At 46.0% G+C, this 19,338-nt stretch overlaps 1 protein-coding gene, 2 long non-coding RNA genes and 1 other non-coding gene across 8 annotated transcripts in view; 1 reads left to right on the top strand and 3 right to left on the bottom strand.

Annotated features, from left to right (window-relative positions):
* Window positions 1-7,470: 7,470 nt before the first annotated feature.
* Window positions 7,471-8,733, bottom strand: LOC130517627 (uncharacterized). 2 transcript variants are annotated; one of them, XR_008947756.1, is made up of 4 exons: window positions 8,598-8,733; window positions 8,288-8,372; window positions 7,816-7,888; window positions 7,471-7,730 (listed from the first exon to the last, which is right to left on the bottom strand). It is a non-coding gene; the product is annotated as an uncharacterized LOC130517627 (long non-coding RNA). The 2 variants fall into 2 exon arrangements; XR_008947755.1 differs by having other exon boundaries at window positions 7,471-7,733; window positions 8,598-8,732.
* LOC130521959 (small nucleolar RNA SNORD67) lies at window positions 8,114-8,227 on the bottom strand. Its single transcript, XR_008949508.1, has one exon. It is a non-coding gene; the product is annotated as a small nucleolar RNA SNORD67 (small nucleolar RNA).
* A 61-nt stretch (window positions 8,734-8,794) lies between the features above and the next one.
* LOC130517634 (uncharacterized) lies at window positions 8,795-17,871 on the top strand. Its single transcript, XR_008947757.1, has 3 exons — window positions 8,795-8,888; window positions 17,409-17,632; window positions 17,731-17,871. It is a non-coding gene; the product is annotated as an uncharacterized LOC130517634 (long non-coding RNA).
* Window positions 10,000-19,338, bottom strand: part of lrp4 (low density lipoprotein receptor-related protein 4) — a 68,040-nt gene continuing 58,701 nt past the window's right edge. For 2 of the 4 annotated variants that reach the window (XM_057019606.1, XM_057019597.1), the window contains 20 exons: window positions 19,157-19,262; window positions 18,879-19,080; window positions 18,547-18,736; window positions 18,079-18,210; window positions 17,814-17,954; window positions 17,651-17,737; window positions 17,394-17,565; window positions 17,149-17,311; window positions 16,805-17,030; window positions 16,326-16,629; window positions 16,027-16,245; window positions 15,783-15,917; window positions 15,500-15,608; window positions 15,075-15,267; window positions 14,825-14,938; window positions 14,604-14,715; window positions 14,386-14,447; window positions 13,739-13,826; window positions 13,484-13,625; window positions 10,000-12,707 (listed from right to left, as the gene is read on the bottom strand). In XM_057019606.1, the coding sequence (XP_056875586.1) occupies window positions 12,366-12,707; window positions 13,484-13,625; window positions 13,739-13,826; window positions 14,386-14,447; window positions 14,604-14,715; window positions 14,825-14,938; window positions 15,075-15,267; window positions 15,500-15,608; window positions 15,783-15,917; window positions 16,027-16,245; window positions 16,326-16,629; window positions 16,805-17,030; window positions 17,149-17,311; window positions 17,394-17,565; window positions 17,651-17,737; window positions 17,814-17,954; window positions 18,079-18,210; window positions 18,547-18,736; window positions 18,879-19,080; window positions 19,157-19,262 (3,239 nt within the window). In that variant the 3' untranslated portion in view covers window positions 10,000-12,365. The other 2 variants (XM_057019614.1, XM_057019622.1) reach the window with 2 other exon arrangements.

The raw sequence follows: 19,338 nt of genomic DNA on the forward strand, positions 1-19,338 counted from the left end.
CACCTCTGCAGCACCTCCGAGCGGTTGAATCATTTGGTTTTGTTTTTTTTAAATATGGATGAGATGATTGATGGGATTCTGGTCACCAAACATATCGCTGGGGGGGCGTTCCAACTAAACAAAACTGTACATGCTTACCTGGAATTCCAGGCTAGTTAATTAGGCAGCCCAGGCCTCCGAGGGACAAATGTAGATCTTAATTAAAACCCCTCACACTGTTGTCATGGTGAGACACAGAACATTTCCTGTCCTGATTGCTTCTTAACAATTCCTCTAGATGGAGAAATGAATGATTACTAATTATAAAATAACTTTACCAATAAGGTTTTGGCTTCTGTTCACGTTTTCATTTTCAAGTATGTCCGGATGAAAATAGCTGCTGCTTTTATTCACTGGGCTGGTCCGTCCGTACGTCTGTGTCAGATTTATCCAGCTAGCTAGCATAACCTTTCACCCCGTGCTGCGTTCACGTGTGCTGACTGGGCGCTTCGAGACGGATGTGCACAATTGCTCTTCTCGTTAATCACACCGTTGCCATGAGAACCTGAACCCCAACACGGCACCGATGGTCTGAAGAGACTTAGACGAGTGTCAGACGCTGGGCGGCACCACAGGAGATTTCATGTGGAGGCTTTAAACTTCTGCTTTGAGCATTTTAGTGGAGCTTTGACTTGAGTTTTGGAGCTTGGGTCAATTTGAACTTTTTTATCTGCATAATTGTTGTTTTGCATACAGACCATCAATATGTCAGACGATGTAAAGAGAATTAAGCATCATGTTTCTGGATATTTGTTGGCTGAAGGAGGAAGGGGAACTGGAGCCAGCAGCAAAGGTGAAGGTGGCGCCGGCCTTCTGCTGGTGATCAGGTCCAATAGAGTTTATGTTCGTGTTTATGTTCACTGGCTCACTCCAGCTCACAGCTGAGTGGAAAGCTGGAATATTGTGGGCAAAATTAGCAGCCCGAGAGGCAATTTAAGAAGAGATGGTTATTTTTTTCCATCCCACTGTGAATCAGTGACCTTTTGGGTCATCGCGACAGGATCATGTGACTGTGGATTTGTACTTTCTGAACCAGCAGGGTTCCCCTGCAGGTCACACTGTCTCATTTTCATCGACTCCGGGCTGAGGAAGCTAAAAAGCAAAGATACAGTAAAAAGATATTAGTCAAAGAGCAGCAGAGTTTGTCTTCCTCTGAAAAATCATTCACTTTGTGAAAAAACAGTTCATTTATTCATGCGACATCCAGTAAAAATGGGTAATGTACATCTGTGATTTCAGGATGTGCGGCTTGACAATCGCTCCCAGGTTAACAGGCTTTTATTTCTTTATTTCATTTCATTTCTGGTGTGATAAATATTCAGCAGGACATAAAACTGTCTCTGACTGCAGGAGCAGGCGTGCAAGAGGGGTCTTTGATTTAAAAGTCTTTTCTGCATTTTGCAGGTATTAAAACATTTCTTGTATGATTCAGAAGGAAGCTGATAATCCTTTTTTTTAATCAAATTTAATTAAATTAGTGCCTGGGCTTGAGTGGGTCAGGGAGGGGCCAAACACAAAAGCTGTGAGCTTTGTGCTAGTGGAACGAATACTTATGATGTTTATAGAGCAAACAATTTAAAATTTATTATGCGGCCTTATGCTAAACTCAAAAAAATAGAATGTTAATAAATCCCTGTACGCTGATTATGAAGTTAAAACAGACTTGTAGGTAAATTTATTCGAGAAAAACCCAGAAAGAGTCGTTGGATCAAAACATTTGCCAAACCAACCTGTACGGATTGCATTAGCATTAGCTACATTAGCAGATGTAGCAGCAAAAGAGTCCAGTTTTCTTTCCTGTTGAGAGAAAGAACATGTTTCCCCTAAAATAACATAAAACTTTGTACTTTCTTTCTTTTACTTGACTTTTCCGTCGTTAGCGTGTTGTTCGATGACGTAGCAGTCTTCTCAGTCCAAACCTAAACCCAGCTCAGATGGCACCGTCCCCTTTAATGTCACGCCACATTCTCACGCCTCTACCCTGTATTCCAGATGGACTCCGGTTCCGGGATGCCCCCCCCCCCCTCCCCCCCACCCTGAAACTCCAACCTGAACAAAGCAGCTCAGGTATTTCTAAGCTTCAGAGATGGTCAGCAGGCAGACTAATGCCGCGCCCCCTTTCACAGATCTCACAATAGCTATTTTGAGAAAGCGGCTTCTGTCCCCCATTGCAGGACTTTCTCCATCTTAGAATTTGCAACTTTCATGACAAAAATGACATTAATTATACCCGAGACCTCCGACTTGATCCGACTTTATTCTCTTTAACGCTGCTTTTGTTCAAGAACAGCTTCGTGTGCACATTTCTTTTGTCACAGCTTGAGGAGGCGGCGGCCCTCCTGTCCCAGGGAGGTGTGACGGGGGCTCAGACAGCTGGTCCTTACAGCGAGCTCACGAGTCATTTGGATTTGGGAGAAGTTGGGTCGAGCCGTCAGTGGAAACGTGAGAAGCGCTCGCCGCCACTTTCAAATCAGCCGGTGCATGTGCACGTGAATCCATGCACGTGACTCCAAATGTCTTCAAACGGCAGAAAGAAATCAAACCGATTCAACCTCCACAGAATTCCTTTTTTCAATATTAATGCCTCATCAGGACAGACAGTTCATGCGCAGCGTGCACACTCCTGCTTCCGTCCTCTTTCAGACTGTTCTCAATCCCATGACCTGACTGGAAATGCTGGTTCTGCTGCTTCGCCATCATTTGCGTTTGATCTGATTAATAACTGTCCAGTTATTAGTTCCTTGCATCTTCGGTCTGACCTCACAGAGGCAGCAGGGGAGCTCTGGTTCACACCCTCGGCTGGTGGCTGCTCTTCAACCAACTGCTGCTGGAGCTCCACTGGCTGCCCGTATCTGCCCACAAGCCTAAGCTACTCATACTGACCCACACAGGACTAGCTGGATCTGCTCCCTCCTACTTGAACCATCTTGTTCAAGCCCACGCTGCCCCTCGTCCTCTATGTTCCGCACATGAGCCTCATCTGGCACAGTGACCCAGACTATTCTCCTACCTTGTTACCGAGGGTGGACCAACCTGCCGAGCTCTGCCAGAGCTGGGCCGACCCTCTCTTCCTTCAAAAAGCTCTCGAAGACGCAACTCTTCCGAGAGCGCCTGCTCTCCTAACAGCACTTGTCATTCTCCTCCTGTCTCTCCTCACCTCCTCTCTCCTTGTCTCATGTTTATATCTCTCTTCACTCCCTCTCCACAGTCCTGCACTCAGTCGTTAGCAGCATTCCTACCAGCTCGTTCAGGACTGGAAGGTGGCATTTTATTCACGTGGGTCTCAACTCTCACTGTAGCTTCATTTGGACACAAGTAGCTTGTGTTAATGCATCGATGAGCTGTTGTTCAGCCACAGTCACAATTAAAGTCTGCTCTTTCCATGGACCTGGCGGTGTTTGGCAAACGTCAGTGTCTGGGAAGTACGGACCACCATTATTCCTGTCTGGGAAGTACGGACCACCATTATTCCTGTCTGGGAAGTACGGACCCCCATTATTCCTGTCTGGGAAGTACGGACCCCCATTATTCCTGTCTGGGAAGTATGGACCACCATTATTCCTGTCTGGGAAGTACGGACCACCATTATTCCTGTCTGGGAAGTACGGACCACCATTATTCCCCCGCTGACAGATGAACTTGAACTGTTCTCAATGATGACAGACCTGACCTAAACCTCCACACGGGTGTTTTGAACAGACGAGATGGCTGCCACAGGACCGGAAAACCTACGATGATGCTGAGGTGCTCCCCTCCTCTGTCTGGTCGCCCTGGTAACACCTCCCCCAGCTGTCTGCCTGGACACTACCGCTAAAACTGAGGAAGTCGTTTTAGACGTTCAAGTTAAAAGGTACAGAGCACATTTGGGTCACGCTTGGAGCCACAGTGACGGCATAATGTACCAGGACAATCTCTGCCGAGGCGCAGAATAAATCATAGATGCAACAGCCGTCACAGGGAGGAACTAATGGCTCCTCTTGGCGCCCAAACCCGGAGTCAGACAAATGGATCTGATATTTGACATTGAAAAGCTGCAGCCACACACGCAGCTCTCGATCTGCAGCCGGTGACATTTCGCTGCTACCTCAGAGGCAGCGAAACAAAGATTGATCAGTCAAGCAGGAGATTATGGAAGCCGCAGCACAGGTTTCCATCACCGGCCTCCTAATCCCGTTATAGGGAGCAAGCGGGGGGGACGATTCGTGCTGGAGGCAGGGGTCATCCATCACGGACGGACCTGAGAGGGGACGGCCGAGGGAGGGGGGTTAATGTCGGCCTCAGCTGCTCTGCATTCGGATCTCGGCAGTTTAGCTTCTCCGTCCTTCTCTCTCGGTCGGGCTGGAAAACGATGTCACTGAACTTGATCCTTGGGAAGGTCAGAGCAGACGGTCCACCCGGATACGTCATTCCTCAGGCTTCGTACGAACAACTGCAGGCAGGCGTTGGAGAGTTTAACCTCTGGCAAAGGGGTCACACCTCCTCGCAGCTCCACCTCCCCGACTGCACAACGATTATGGCCCGTTAATAAGAATCGGTGTGAGGAAAATGTCATTATTCAGCAGGTTTCTGCCTGGTATTCTACCTGCATATGGGTCATAAATGTTCTGGATTTGCTATGTTTCCGTTCCTTTTCCTGCTAATCCCCTGATGACCGAAAGGGGGTGCTATCTGCTCCAAATGATGTCAGTTTCAGATTTTGAGCATTTCATGTGTCACTTAGAGAAAAAGGGGCTGAAATACTCTGCGCTAATTCACTAAAGGTCAGTGGATGAGAAAATGCATGTGAGTGGGTCTTGTTAATATCAATTCTGTCACAAATCAATATTATGTCCTACTGATGTTTTTTGTTTCTGGACATTACAAATGAAATGATCCAAGATTTATGTAAACTGTGTTGTTACCAGGGTTCCATTTCCTCCTGTTTATCAGCCGGTGCAGGCCTTCGCCGTTTGGCTTATTCATGCGCGCTCATGAAGCCTGAACAGAAAAGCCTTTTGCACGTTTATTAGCCGCAGTCGTGTCCCATCCGAAATTTCAGCGTTGCCGCATAAAAAGCTCAAGCATGAATACGCATAAATGCGATCTGGATCAGGTCGAATGAGCCACGTGAGGCAAATCTCACATTTGCAGCTTTGGTGCCGATCAGAATGTGACGCGGCCTTCGTGCTCCGTGCAGCTTGTGCTTTAGAGAAGATGTGACATAATTCCATTAACACGCGGAGGTGAAACGTGGCATCGCTGCTGCCTCCACATTCACGTTGCAGCCCCCGAGGAACCCTCCGTGGCTCCGTTATTCACGTCACCCCGACGCGGTGAACCCCCTCTTTGATCAGGCGCCGTGTTCGGAGGAGCGTGAAGGATGCGCAGCCTCCTTTGATCTGCAGTGATGTCGTCTTCCCTCTCTGCTGTGGGGCAATGCAGGCAACCGGGGGAGATATCTCTGCACAGATGGATGCTCTCCTCATCCTCACCTAACACATGCAGGGAGAAGAGAAGCATCTGACACGAAGGCTGAAGACGGGCGTTGGTGCTAAAAGAAGAGGGCGAACAGCCTGCACAACAGTAGGAACAACAGTGACTGACCTGTCCTGACCTGCAGGTGAGGACATTTCTCTTCACGAGATGAAGCAGAGATGAAGACGTGTGAACCAGAATAGTTCCTGTGCATTTTTACTAGTTTTGTTATTTTTAAAATGTTTTAAAATGAGAACCTCTGAGTGAGTGCAGCAACAATGACAGGTTATCATAATGTCATATCAACTCATGGCCACATTGAATGAATCATAACTTTGTGTCAATGTCTTCCTCCTCTTCCTCACCCCCTCAGCTGGTCCACAAACCAATCTGCCCAGAAACTAGAAGATGGTCATTCGAATTTAATCAGACAGGAAATTAGAAGCAATACGCGGTTGTTGTTCCTGCCCCGACCAGTAGGTGGCACTAGCCTAAACTGCGTTGTCACAAATTGCTCATAATTGATTTCCTACAGGAAATCAAGTCAGACTTTCGGATTTTAAACATGTCTTTGAATATCAAGCAGAAGACAAAACGTTTTTAGTGCCCTCCCACCCCCTTGAAAATGTTTATCGGTGGAAACGAGTGAGAGTGGTGCGACTTCTCCTGCAGTATAACAAATTTGGAAAAAGCCGCAGCTAAACAAGTGTCAGCTCAGAACTGGGGTCAGATTTGCTGCAGTTTCTCCGTCAAAGCAAGCAGACAAATCTCAAATTCTCCTTCCTTCATCCTCTGAGTAAAACAGAGACAGAACAAACAGAGAGCGAAGGCGTGAACTCTGACCTGAGATCTGGGCTCATGTCTGAGATGTCATATTTGCTGCAGGGAGGCAGGAGCTCACCTGTCTCAACTGCCCAGCAGAAACATCTACAACACAACTGCTCACTGCAAAAGGAAGTTTTATTTATTTATTTTGGAAAGTTCTTTTGGGTTGGAGCTCCCACACCCTTGACTGGTGACACTCGGCACATGTGTGAGTGGATTTCTAGTGGCTCAATGAATTAGATGTAAATAATAAATAAATTAGATGTAAATAATACATGTATTTTTGGGTCGATTTTACTGCAATGAAGTATTGGTAGTATTAACAAAGGAAACTCTGAGATGTCTCCGTAATGTGGTGTGACCGACTGCATACTTGTCCAGTAGGAATACAAGCGAATCGTCTAAAAACAGAACAATTTAATTGACCGTAATGAAAAATTTGGGATTCAGAACATCCATACGGTGAAGTCATAATGACTCCAGTGATGAATGAGTTGTGTATGTCTGCAGCTCCTTGGATGATTCATCAAGGTCCAGCAGAGGCTCGGCTAGAAACTGGAGAACATTTCCCCCTCTCCTCAGACTCTTCAGGAGAGTGGTGAGTGTTTACGCCAGGTGGGAGTGGCTGAGCACCACCTTAAGAGAGTTCTCAGTAGTTGGTCTATACTTGTTCTGAAGGCATTGAAAGCTTTACACGTCCATCAAATGTCAATAGATCGTTGTACTTTATGATTAAATTTGCTGTATAATTGTATCACGTGTACTATCTGCAGGACGCGGAGGCCTGAGTTTTTTTGTAAAAAAAATTAAATTTGCAAGATATATTCTACTAGCGGTGTTTTTCTGCCACCTCGCGGTCAAAATTGGAATCAAACAAAAGATGCAGAAACTCAATACTTTAGTTTTGTCTAATACATTTTACGTCATTTAACATGTTAATATCTGATGATCTGTGTAAAAACCCATACGATTTTTAACTGGCAGAATAAAATCAGGACTTAGAATTATAACTATACCTTAGAACAAAAAAAAATAATCCAAGCTATTTATCACATCCAATGCAAATTTTAAAACCCAGTATATTTTAGATTGACCCATGTGTGTACATGCATTTGTGTGATGGTGTATATAAATATTCACTTGAAACAGATGTGTGACTTCCAAAAAAGCCCAGATTTTTATTAACAATAGTATCTCTCAGCACAGTGTATGCAGCATTTATGGTAACATTTAAGTGTTGTTTTGACAGAGTTGGTGCCAGGCCTCTGTTTATTGAATCTCAGGTAAAATGTGAGAACACCAACAAAGACAAAGGAGTGACACATTGGATCTGTAGCTTCTGCTTTCCGTCTCATCGGTGCCGTTGCAGTTTTCTTCCATCTCCTGTTGGAACGGGATCAGATCATAGCCGGCTGCTGAAAGCACACCGCACAGCAAGTAAATAAAGTGATTTTGTTTTTTGTGGATTTTCAACTCTAGAAATGAGCAGAAACAAACCTCAGTGCACTGAGACGCCAGTCAGTCCTGCATGACGAGTGGAGGGGATTTCCACAAACACATCCGCTGTACTCTGAAAGAAATAAAGTAAGACCATGCGTAAATAATCTTACAAAACAAAGTGCTTTGTAACACTTTCCATGAATCAACAATTGGATGAATGTTTATGTTGGAAAACCAAGACGATCCTAAAAATCTTGCTTCAAACAAAGGACCACGTGTAACACGACTTCTCCTTTAGCAATAATCTGCCGTTTCATTAGTTGAAAGCACATTTGTGAATGTGGAAAGGTGTCGGGTTGAGTCAGATGGCCCCTGTGCACTGTGCGTGTCCTCAGGTTGGATCGGATTGGAGTGTTGTTGCCACTGCATCAAACACCCCAACTGATTCGTGCAACTCATCACTCTCAAACCCACCATGAATTGTATTGATATAGTGGTGGAAGGAAGAACCAAACTAGTTAGATTTTACCTTGTGTTTACTGGTAAATGAGGTCAGTTTAACCCGGTCTGTTCTCACCGCCATCTGAGGGCTCGACCAGAATTGGGCCGAAAGTCTGAAACGTAGAATACAAAAATAACAAGTTAAATTTATTCATGGGTAACCGCTATCCTATCCTGGAACATTTTAAAGGCTAAGCTTATCTAGCGAAGGTAGCGGTCATTGTTAGCTATGCTAACTCGTAAGAGCTGCTGTAGGTTAGCAATTAAGGCACACTATTCGTTCTAAATGTAACAATCCAATATTAAGAGGTAGAAACAATACAAACTCGCTTTTATACCTGTGACCCGTGCTTGGTTTTCTTCAAGTTCGTCCTGTTCATATTGATTGTTCGTCGTGGAATGCATAGTTGCCTCATGTTCTGGAGCTTAAGTTTTTTTTTATTTTAAACCAGCCAATCAATGAACGCCACTCTCGGATTGGTCCAAACGGGCTCCTCCTTCTTCTTCTTTTGATAGGTTGGTGGCCTGCAGCCTGTGAACTGTGTGATACCGCCACCTACTGGGTTAAAGTGGTCCAGGCAGCCTGAACGTTCGTTTGTCGGTTTCTGTTTTGGGTTTAACCACTAGAGGTAAGTTAACTAATGCCCACATGTACAGCTGTCAGCTACACAAACTGAACCAACAGCTCTGAGTTGCTTTCCTCAAATGCAATTAATTTTTTTTAATGATTATTACTCAGTTATTTAATCAGTGAACATTCATGTGCCTGTTTTCTTGATGGTCGGGTCAAATCACGGAGAAACGAAACTTCCCTCTGTCCATTGTAGACCTGTTAACATTTAGACCATTCACTACGGGTTTCGAACCATTTTTCGGCATTGTGCGTCAATTGTCTCTCCATATGTTCCGGCTCAGTCTACTGAAGGAGACTGCCCTCTAGCGGCGACAGCGAGTAAAACAACATCGGTTCTCCATTCCTTATTTATGGCTTCTCATTCTTCCTCAGTTTGAAGCTGCTACAAGAAACTCTCCATCTGGTACTAGTGAGACACACGTTACACCATAAAGTTAGGTTAGGCTACATCCTCTAAACAGCTAGTGATTTAACATTCTTTACACTTTACCCATTTTCTACGTATTTCTGGTTTGTGTGAGAATTTTATCTTGCAGTTATGTCTCCAGATGTGGTTGCTGTGTGACCATTTGATGTTGGCAGGAAATATAAAAGGACCAGAAATACCATTTCTTTTGAAGAAGTATTGATACATTTTTTGAATGTGAATAGAACAGCAGAATTTTTAAAGTGATATGTTTTAATATGTCACAAAATGAGGAGTTTCAATCAACAAACAATCATAGCATTACGTGAACTATGTCACGGCGCAGTTTTACACATCAGTCATTTTACAGCACTGAATTGAAGAACGTTTTGAAGCGTTCTACCATTATATACTCTCTAGTTTGGGCATTTCATCAGGTACCTACACGATATTCGTGGAGACAACGGTCCTTGATTTGGTCTAAAGTTGTGGTCTTCTGTTCAGATTAAATTAAGCACCTGTGAAGGTTACAGTCTTATTGTGGGAGATGACTCTTCTCCACATGTCTACTTTCTGTGGATATCGTTCTTATTCGTTCATTGAATCTGCCCTCCTCATTTTATGCTGCTGCAGATGCAAACATCTGTTTCCCTCACTGAGAGGTGGCATAATGACGAAGTGAACAGATGAAGCCAGAGAGTTTCATGGAAATGCAATTTTATATTAAAAGATAGTAAAGGGATAATTCACTATCACACAACACAGCTTGTTAGTACTGCCATGGAAATACATATACAGTCTTTTCATATTTACACATCAAGTAACAACCAAACAGAAATCATAAATACCTTTTTTGTTAACTTTACAACAGCTATACGCAACCAGTATTTCATGAGAATAAAAGAGCACTATTAAATAACTGGCATCTTCCCTATCATTTACAAGGCTTGGAAACACAGTGGTTAAAATAATCCAGCAAAAAAACAAAACCAAAATAATAATAAAAAAAATGCTCTTCTCCAGTGAGTAAAATTAATACAAGTCTAAAAACAGTCATGAAATCCCTTTATACAAAAAAAGAAAAAGCCTATACAACTTCAACAGAAAAGTTTGCTTGTATCCTGGTGATAAAGTCTGTACAGTTTGCGCGTCCCTGCAGCACAGTCGGAGGGACGGTGAGCCAGGATGAACATTGGTTCCTGGGTCACTCTGGTGCTCTGTAGGCCTTCCCTCCCCACACCATCAGAGTTATGTAGCTGCCAAGACCCTCCCTCACAGGCCTCAGTGCGTCGTCTAGCAGCAAATCGGCATACTTCAAAATACACGATTGTGTGATACATCCGTCGGTATAGAATTTCCTTGTACCATATTTCTAAACAGACAGACAGAAGGGTCATCTAAAGTTAAAGCAACGCATCTCAAACTTGTATTAATTTAATGTCTCAGTGAGCCGTCAGTGATTTCTTTATACTCCGTCACTCCGGGTGTGATGGGGTGACCTGCAGTGTTCCTTGGGTGACGGTGGCGTGGCGGACGCACCAGTCAAATCCGGAAAAAAAACCCACATGTTGACATGTTCATCATATTTTTGGTTTTATGTGCCAACTACTCAAGAGACTATTACATCTGAAACCACAGATAAGATGAGCCCGGCAGACGTTGACCATGTGGCTTTGCTACAACAGTTTAAGCCACGCCTCCAACCATTATGGGGCGGGGCCAGTGAGCCGTGAAGCGATCAATGCCCTAAGTGGAGCCCTGTCCTGAATCCTAAATATCAGACATGTTTGAATCTTAGGAATCCAGATGGGATTAACGGGCAATGAAAACCAGCAGATCAGAAAACATCACCAAAGAGCTGTTGGAGGATTTGACGGGACATCTGTCGCCTCCCGTGTCTTCAGATCTCACGAGTACTTTTAGAAACTGCAGTAGAACCGACCCTTGTTCAGATTCCTGAAATCTACTGTTAACGTTAGTGTTTGTAGGAACAAAACCGCCTCCGTGTTGCTGTGGGAACCAGCGGGATTCCACATTTTCAGCAGGAAAATGGAGAAAATCGTAAAAACTCATTTTCTTCGCACTCGTCCAAATCAAAGCGCTTTAAATTAAGTGCTATCGTCAATCCTGGTTAATCTGGAAGGATGACAGACACACGGTGATGGATGTAGCCACGACTACTTCATACCTTCGTGGTGCATGTCTTATAAAATATATTTCTCAAATAAAAACACCTGCTGAGAACATGTTAAACCTCTGAGAAAAATAAATAGGCAGCTAAAGGAGCAGAGGAAAGGGACATTTTGGCACTTAGGCTGTTACTTGTTACGTGGCTTCAGCTACTATCACAGCATCAGCGATGGTTGAGGTTACTTCTGCTGAGGCTGAATGGACTCGGACCAATTAGCCAACACCTCAGGGGCGAGGGGGGAGGTGAGAAACATCTATCCCATAATTCTGTACATTTCTAAGAAAATGTTGCAGGAAAAGAAACGCATGGAGACTCAGTGAAGTCCCACCCTTTGGCACTGTCGTAGCTTTGAGTCTTGACTACCCGGGTCCTCTCTCATAGTTCTCTGAAATGAAGCAAACCCACTCCACAAGTATAAAAACGTTCATAAATAGAGTCTGTCAACGTGTGAGTAGAATTAGAGAGAGATGTGGTTATAGCGTCCATGTCCTTTTGCAGCTCTGTCCAGGGAAAAAAAAAGCTCACAAAACACAGAAGCATTTGTTGCATGAAGAGGTTGAATCCATATGAAAACCACCATTTGCTTCCTCTCCAGGCTTCTCATTCTTATTCCAGCATGCTCATCACTTTACCACTTTTGGCTGGAGGCAATGGGAGGACTCTACTGCGTATGTGTGTGTGTGTGTGTGTGCGCGCACAAGTAGGACGGAGCCCAGATTCATGGTTATGGAGGCTTAGTTCAGTCTAACCAGGTTGATATGTACCGTTACTCTACCTACCACTGTTACTGTGTCTGCACCAGCTATAAATACATGTACGTGTGTATTAGGTCACTGAGGTTGCGGTAAAGCACACGTGGGGAGGCGGGGCTTCCCTCACACTTCGCTCTCGGTGGAGGGTTTGCGCGTGGAGGCCCAGCCGGTGTCGGGCAGGGTGTGCTGGGAGTGGCGCTGCGGGGTGATGGCCGAAGGGGTCAGAGTGGTTATGGAGGAGCACTCGGACGCCTCCTCCTGCAAGAGCTGCTCGGTCTCGCCGTCGTCCAGCGAGGCGCTGCTGGCCTGCAGGGACACGGTGTCGGTGCGCATGCAGGTGTGAAGGCCGCCTCGAGACGGCTTGATCTGTTTCAAGTCGTCCCAGTAAAGCTCCTCGTTGGACAGGAGGCACACGCCCTCCACGATGCGGATCTTCTCCTTGGTGTAGCCTCCGTCCACTCCCCCCTGGATTGATGACAGAGGCACTTGTCAAGACTGGGGGCAGGAAATTCCAGCACCAGCTCAAATGTTTGTTTTAAATCTGTGTGGGTGAGAAATGTCCCTCTATGTCCCTTCTTGTTTGTCCTCTTTAACGATTGTCATTTCAAACATGTCCTGCACATCAACCCAGAGCAAAACAACCATGCATATGCAAAAATAGGCTGGTTAATCTCAAATGACACATCAAAGGTAGAGAAATGGCCTAAACAGGAACCCTGAAGTTCAGCCTGATTAAAGAGCTGCTGTTATTTTATAGGGAAAAGTGAGCAGTAGTCTAACGAGTATGGAGTTATTGTACTCATTATCTACGAAGCTAAACTGATTGAAGGTTCTGCTGTTTTTAAATCTACCGGCTGGTATGTCAGAGCCACAGAAAGTCTCGAGGCTGCGAAGCTGCACAGTCGAGCCGAGGCGGGTTTTTACGTTCATGCAGTGAGAAAATACAGAAACACAGAACTCCAGCATGCTGAGGCGCTACCTCTCCGTGGGACAATGTGGGTCAAAAGATAAAGGGAGAGAGGGAGTTGTAGGGATGGGAGAGCTGCAGTGAGGATAGAGAGAGAAAGGATAAGTGCTGATGGTTTCAGCTGTAACCAGAGACACACGGCAGCATCAGCTGTCTCTATGGTTACCCACTATCCTCCCAAACCTGTGGGCAACCTATGAAAACATCATGGATTCATCTACAAATCCATCCTGCTGTTAAATAATAACAAGGGTCACGTCGGACTCTTTGTTACCTCTTTCTTATATCGGAGCTGATTGTAAATGGGAGGCTTTTGCGACGTCTCGATTTTGACTTCCTGCGTGGACGTCCGGTACGAGGGGTTGCTGTAGGTCAGGTTACTCATGCCCGGGTCGGCAAACTTTGACTTTTTGTGTCTGTCGGTCAGAAAGAAGGGAAACTCTCAGCTTAGGTGGACTTAATGTGATTAAATGTTGCTTTTAGAATGAATATTGAATTGAACTGAACTTGTGGAGAGAAAGAAACTCACCTGTAAATAATCAAAGCAACGATGAGGATGAGAATGGCCAGAATGGTCAGAACTCCACCAATCACATAGCTGATATGAAGTCCTTCCCCTTCAGGAGATGGGACAGATGTCAGTGTTCAGAGAAAAGCTAGTGCTTTCTAGTTTCAGAGTGGCTTTTTAAAAATAACAGTCATTATTGTTGCTGTAATTTAAGTCACATTTGTCAGGTCTGGGGAGGGATTCTGATTAACTTCATTTGTTGTTCTCCGATAATTTGAGTGACACTTCAAGGGCTGTTCATGGGCCCGTTTCCATGTTTACACATTGGTCCACAGGTTGCTCTCTGGAGGATGTGCATTATTTTACTATAGAAATGTAAACACAGGGAGTACGTCTGAAGGTTCTGTCATCCAGGTCGTGGGAATTCTGGTCGTTGAATCATAGCACCACAGCAATCACTAGCAACTTGATTTAACTAGCAGAAGTAAACTCGGGGAGTTTCCTGAAGATGTCCTGAGGCTTTTTTTAGGCAGATCAAACAAAACTGGACCTCTGCGTTCCGAGGTGAAAAACAAACACCAGACACTAGGTCACATAATCATCTGTCAGATCTGCTCTTTCGCTAATTGTGCTAATCGATGCAGTGAGAATTTTTGATGTGCGTTTACCGTGAGGAGCCGTCACCACGCTGTTCAAGCAGCCCGCTTCGTTTAGATTTTTTTCAGTGCAGCTGCAGAGCAAAACAAACGATGCAGATTGTTTGAACTGACTGGAAGTTGCATTTCCTGCAGACTTGAAAATCTGCCACAAGCATATAATCCTTTCTAAATATCTTTACAAATTGATTCTTCACATGAACAACTGTAATTTTTACTTCCCAACATACTTGACCAGTGAGGGCCCCCTGTGTGGGGTCTCTGTCGGAACTTTGGGAAGCTTGTTGGGAACGGGGGTGCTGCTGGTTGCACTGGCTGGAACCGTGGGAACGTAACCTGAAACTAAAAAAAGTTGGAAACCAGACGTTTAAAACGATAGTTTGGATTATTTGGCTGTTGTGATCAGCAAGTCGACCGTTTTTAGACCGTTAAAAGATGAAAAGTGACTCACTGGTGGAGCAGGGTCGTCCATCTGGTTCATCGGGGCAGGCACACGCGAAGCTGTTGGTCTTCGCAAAGCAGAGATGAGTGCAGCCACCATTGTTGACGCCACAGAGGTTTGTTCCTAAAGAGAGAGACAGAGGGAACCTTGACAAGTGGCATCTTGTTCATCTCCATAAAGCTTCTGGACCCCTGACTGTGTGTGCTCCATGAAGTTTTCATAAAGGAAGACAGAAGAACCAGAAGAAAAGCCTCCTCACCTGTCTGCCTGTGAGGGGACACCACTATAATGTCCATCAGGCCCTCCACGTTGGCCAGCACCGTCTCCTTATTACGGCCGGTGTGTTTGTCCACCCGTTGGATGGATTTAGTTTGCCAGTCGGTCCAGTAGATCCAGCGGTCTTGCTGCGAGAGTCGGGAGAAAGGGGTTAGAGGGGAGGACACCGGCTTCGACTGGGGAAACGAGGAAGAAGAGAGGACAGGAAGAACACAGACAAGGAGCAGGGGCATGGAGGAAGAAAGGGAGGGAAAGAGGAGGACGAAAAATGAGGGTCAGAGTGGAAAGGACAAGAAGAAATGCTTAAGATGGATGGGTTCGGTATGAGCTGAAGGACGAGTCACATGGTGAATATGCATAAAAGAGTGCACGTGTGGAGGAGGCAGCCAAGGGGGGGGGAGGGGCTACCTGAGTAAGGGCAAACGGGTGGGACACAGGGCTGACGAGGATCTGACGCAGTTTGCCGTTCAGGTCTGAACTCTCAATTCTGTCCAAATGGGCATCGACCCAGAAGATCCTGCAGAAAACAGATGTATAAACATGTCTGCATGAAAACCACGATCAATTTTTAAAAATGAGGCATCATCTAACCCCAAAACTCCTGCAACAGATGGCCGTCTTACTGCATTTTGCTATCTACACGTTCCTTCTCGTTCAAGTTTAAAAATCCTACACATTCTTTGTCTCTGACCTCCGTGTGTCGTAGTCTAGCGTGAGCCCGTTGGGCCAGCCCAGGTCGCTGTTGATCAAAACTTTCCGGTCGGAGCCGTCCAGGTGAGAGCGCTCAATCTTTGCTATGTGACCCCAGTCAGTCCAGAAAAGGAACCTGCAGAGAGAAGGTCCAACCTCTGAGAAAGCTTTCTTTGTCACAAAGAAATGAAATATTAAAAAATACCAAAAGAAAGATTCTATTTTGGAAAGAAAGAAAATCTCACCCTTTGCTTGGAAACACTGCAATGGCTCGTGGTTCGTCCAAACTGTTGTTGATCAGAACTTTGCGGCACGTTCCATCCAGGCGAGCCACTTCGATGGTGTTGCGCCCAGTGTCGGTCCAGTACATGTTCCTGGCCACCCAGTCCACAGCCAGCCCATCCGTGGTCTTCAGACCCTGGCTGATCACAGTCTCCATCCCGGTGCCGTCCAGGTTTGCACGCCTAATGTAGAAAACAAGCACATTTTTAAGGAATATTCTCTTTATGACATTTAATATCAACTAATACGAGTGAGTGTGGACCTAATCACATCCAGGGTGACATCAGTGTAGTAAAGTTTCCCGTCAACGCTGTCGTAGTCCAGCGAGATGACGTTGTGCAGCTCGGGCACTGGGACGTGCACGTCGGTGTGGTCGTCGGTGTCCAGGGAAATTCTTCGTACGCTGACTCGGTTTGAGAAGAGCAGGTACGTCTCGGGTGAGTCATCGCACGAGCGGCCGTCTCCCTTCAGCAGGATCCCGGTGGGGCAGGCGCAGGATGTGCCATTAGGGCGCGGCAGGCACAGGTGAGTGCAGCCCCCGTTCCTCCGCCCGCACTTATTAAAGCCTGAAAGCGCCAGATGCAATTGAACAAGGTCAATTTCCTATGATGCTACTCAGCTCAAGGGGGTTGCAATGGGACAGATGGGGCAAAAGACTTCCTTGTGATCTAAAGTTTTGCCTTACAGCCAAATAAAAGTAAAAGTTTAATTACATTGAAAATAATCAGCTGACAGACTCACCCAGAGGCCTCTCCATGTCCACAGCTTGGATGTCCATCAGGCCTGGCAGGTTGGGGCGCACCGTGATGGTGTTGGTCCCCGTGTTTTTGTCAGCTCGCTGGATGCTGCGGCTCTGCCAGTCAGTCCAGTAGATATGGGAGCCCAGCAGGGTCAGACCATATGGGTGCTGGACTGGAGTCACCAGGGTGCGCCGGTTCTGCCCGTTTAGGTCGGCTGCCTCTATTCGCTGGGGAAACAGGCAAGAGGCGTTTCTATCAGTATGGGCCTAGTTGAAAGGGGTCTCAGATCATTTTGATAAGCACCAGTGTTCCTGGTCCTGAATGGAACAAGAATGTTAGCTGTACCTCAGTGTGGGCATCGGCCCACAGTAACTGGGAGCCGGCCGTGTCGATGGCCAGACCATTGGGCCAGCCCAGATTGTTGCTGATGAGGACTACGCGATCTGACCCATCCATGGCTGAACGCTCCAGTTTAGCATGTTCTCCCCAGTCTGTCCAATACAAATAGCTGCAAAAAAGTCAAACTCGTTATTTTCCAATTCAAGATATTTCTATAAAACCTAAAATAGCTAAAAAGACGTCAGGCTAACCCCATCTCATTGTAGAGGGCGATGGCTCGGGGGCTGTCCAGGTTCTGCCAGACCAGAATTTTCCTCATGGAACCATCCAGGTTTGCAACCTCAATGCGGTTGGTTCCAGTATCGGTCCAGTAGATCTTCCTGCCCACGGCATCTACCGCCAGGCCATCGGTCGTCATCAACCCTGCAGGGAGGCAGATGGAGTCAGAATGGAGTCAGAATGGAGTGGGAGGAGCTAAAGATGACCACTCGTGAGTCACCCTCCTCACCTGTGGATACGATGTCTTCCTGTGCTTTCCCGCTGATGCTTGCTCTGCTGATTTTCTTCATTGTGCTGTCGGACCAGTAGACTTTACCTTCATGGGAAGGCCCAGATACACGTGTAAGAAATTCTACCAAGGGATCTGAAGTCTTTCAAAAAGATGACCAGACCTTCTTTTGGGTCCACCCCAATAGCGATGGTGTTCTTCATGGAGGTATTGACAGCCAGAACCACATCGGCAAAGTAGGGAATATCCAAAGAAACCATCCTGATGTCCGTCCTCCGTGCAAAGATCAGGAAGCTGCTCATCCCTGCAAACGTGATAACCCCTGTCACTCTAAACAGATTAAACTAAACCCTGACAGAGCTGAATGCATGGTCACATGTTTCAGTAATGCTGACAAGATGTTCTCTCCATTTGTAAGCATTTAATACCAGGCGTGCAAGTTTTTCCATCTGTCTGTAGGTTGATCCCAGTTGGACAAGCACAGCTGGAGGCTTTGGGAGCAGGAGCCAGGAGACAAAGGTGGCTGCAGCCCCCATTATTCACCAAACAGGGGTTGTGCACTGCAGGAGGACACAGACACAGGCTCGACTCAGCCACTGGCCTACTTTGCAATTCCTTCTCAAAGCACAGGTGGGAAGCAACAGGAAGTAGATACAAACACACAATCGACAGGCACAGACGGAGAAGCAGAGTCCCACACATCAGTGAGGTTTTATCTCACGGCTATTTCAGCAAAACACAGTATATGAGCTCAGGAGCAGCAGGAAAAATTCAAGGTTTCTAAGAAAACTGGGTTCAAATGAATTATCATTAGTTATCCTGGACAAAAGCCCCCAAACGACAAACTACCTAACGTTAACACATGGCCATGACAAGCATCCTGATTTACTACTGACCTGTTTCACGCTGTCGGTGGAACATGTGAATGTCCATGAGGTTCTCCAGGTTTTCTGTCAGTGTCTGTCGACCCAAACCTGTCAGTTTATTGGCGCTCTGGATGCTCTTTGACTGCCAGTCTGTCCAGTACAGTTTATCCTCGTGTACAGTCAGGCCAAAGGGGTGGGGCAGCTGGCTGCCAATCAGAACCTGTACGTAAAAATACACAATCTTGTCAGATCACTCGGCGGTCACAACCCTGGAAGATTTGAAGAAATGGCAGGCACGTGTGAATAATTCAATCCCCTCCTCAAGCACTTTCAAGGGACCTTCATTAAAAACGGCCATTTACCCGTCGACCTGATCCATCAAAGTTGCCGTATTCGATGGTCTTCATGCCAGCGTCTGCCCAGTATAGGCGTTTGGTGTCATAGTCAATGGCGAGGCCGTTGGGCCATGTCAGATTAGACGAGATGATAACGATGCGACTGGATGCATCCATTCCTGCACGCTCAATCTTTGGGTTGGCCCCCCAATCGGTCCAGTACATGAACCTGTGAAGGAAATTTAAAACAAAGTGTGTAAAATCCAAATTCATATTCATATGTACTTTGGGAAGTCTGGTCTCACCCTCCGATTGGGTCGACAACAATGTCCCGGGGCCGGTCAAGGTTCTCCCAAATCAGGACAGTCCGCATGCTACCGTCAGCATTCGAGACCTCAATTCGATCTGTGCCTAAGAAACCAAAGACAGAATGGTCAACCGAAGGATGCACCAGAACCATGATAATGTGACTATCTGTGGTGATTAC

The sequence above is a fragment of the Takifugu flavidus genome, chromosome 2 (genome assembly GCF_003711565.1).
Source record: "Takifugu flavidus isolate HTHZ2018 chromosome 2, ASM371156v2, whole genome shotgun sequence".
NCBI lineage: Eukaryota > Metazoa > Chordata > Actinopteri > Tetraodontiformes > Tetraodontidae > Takifugu > Takifugu flavidus.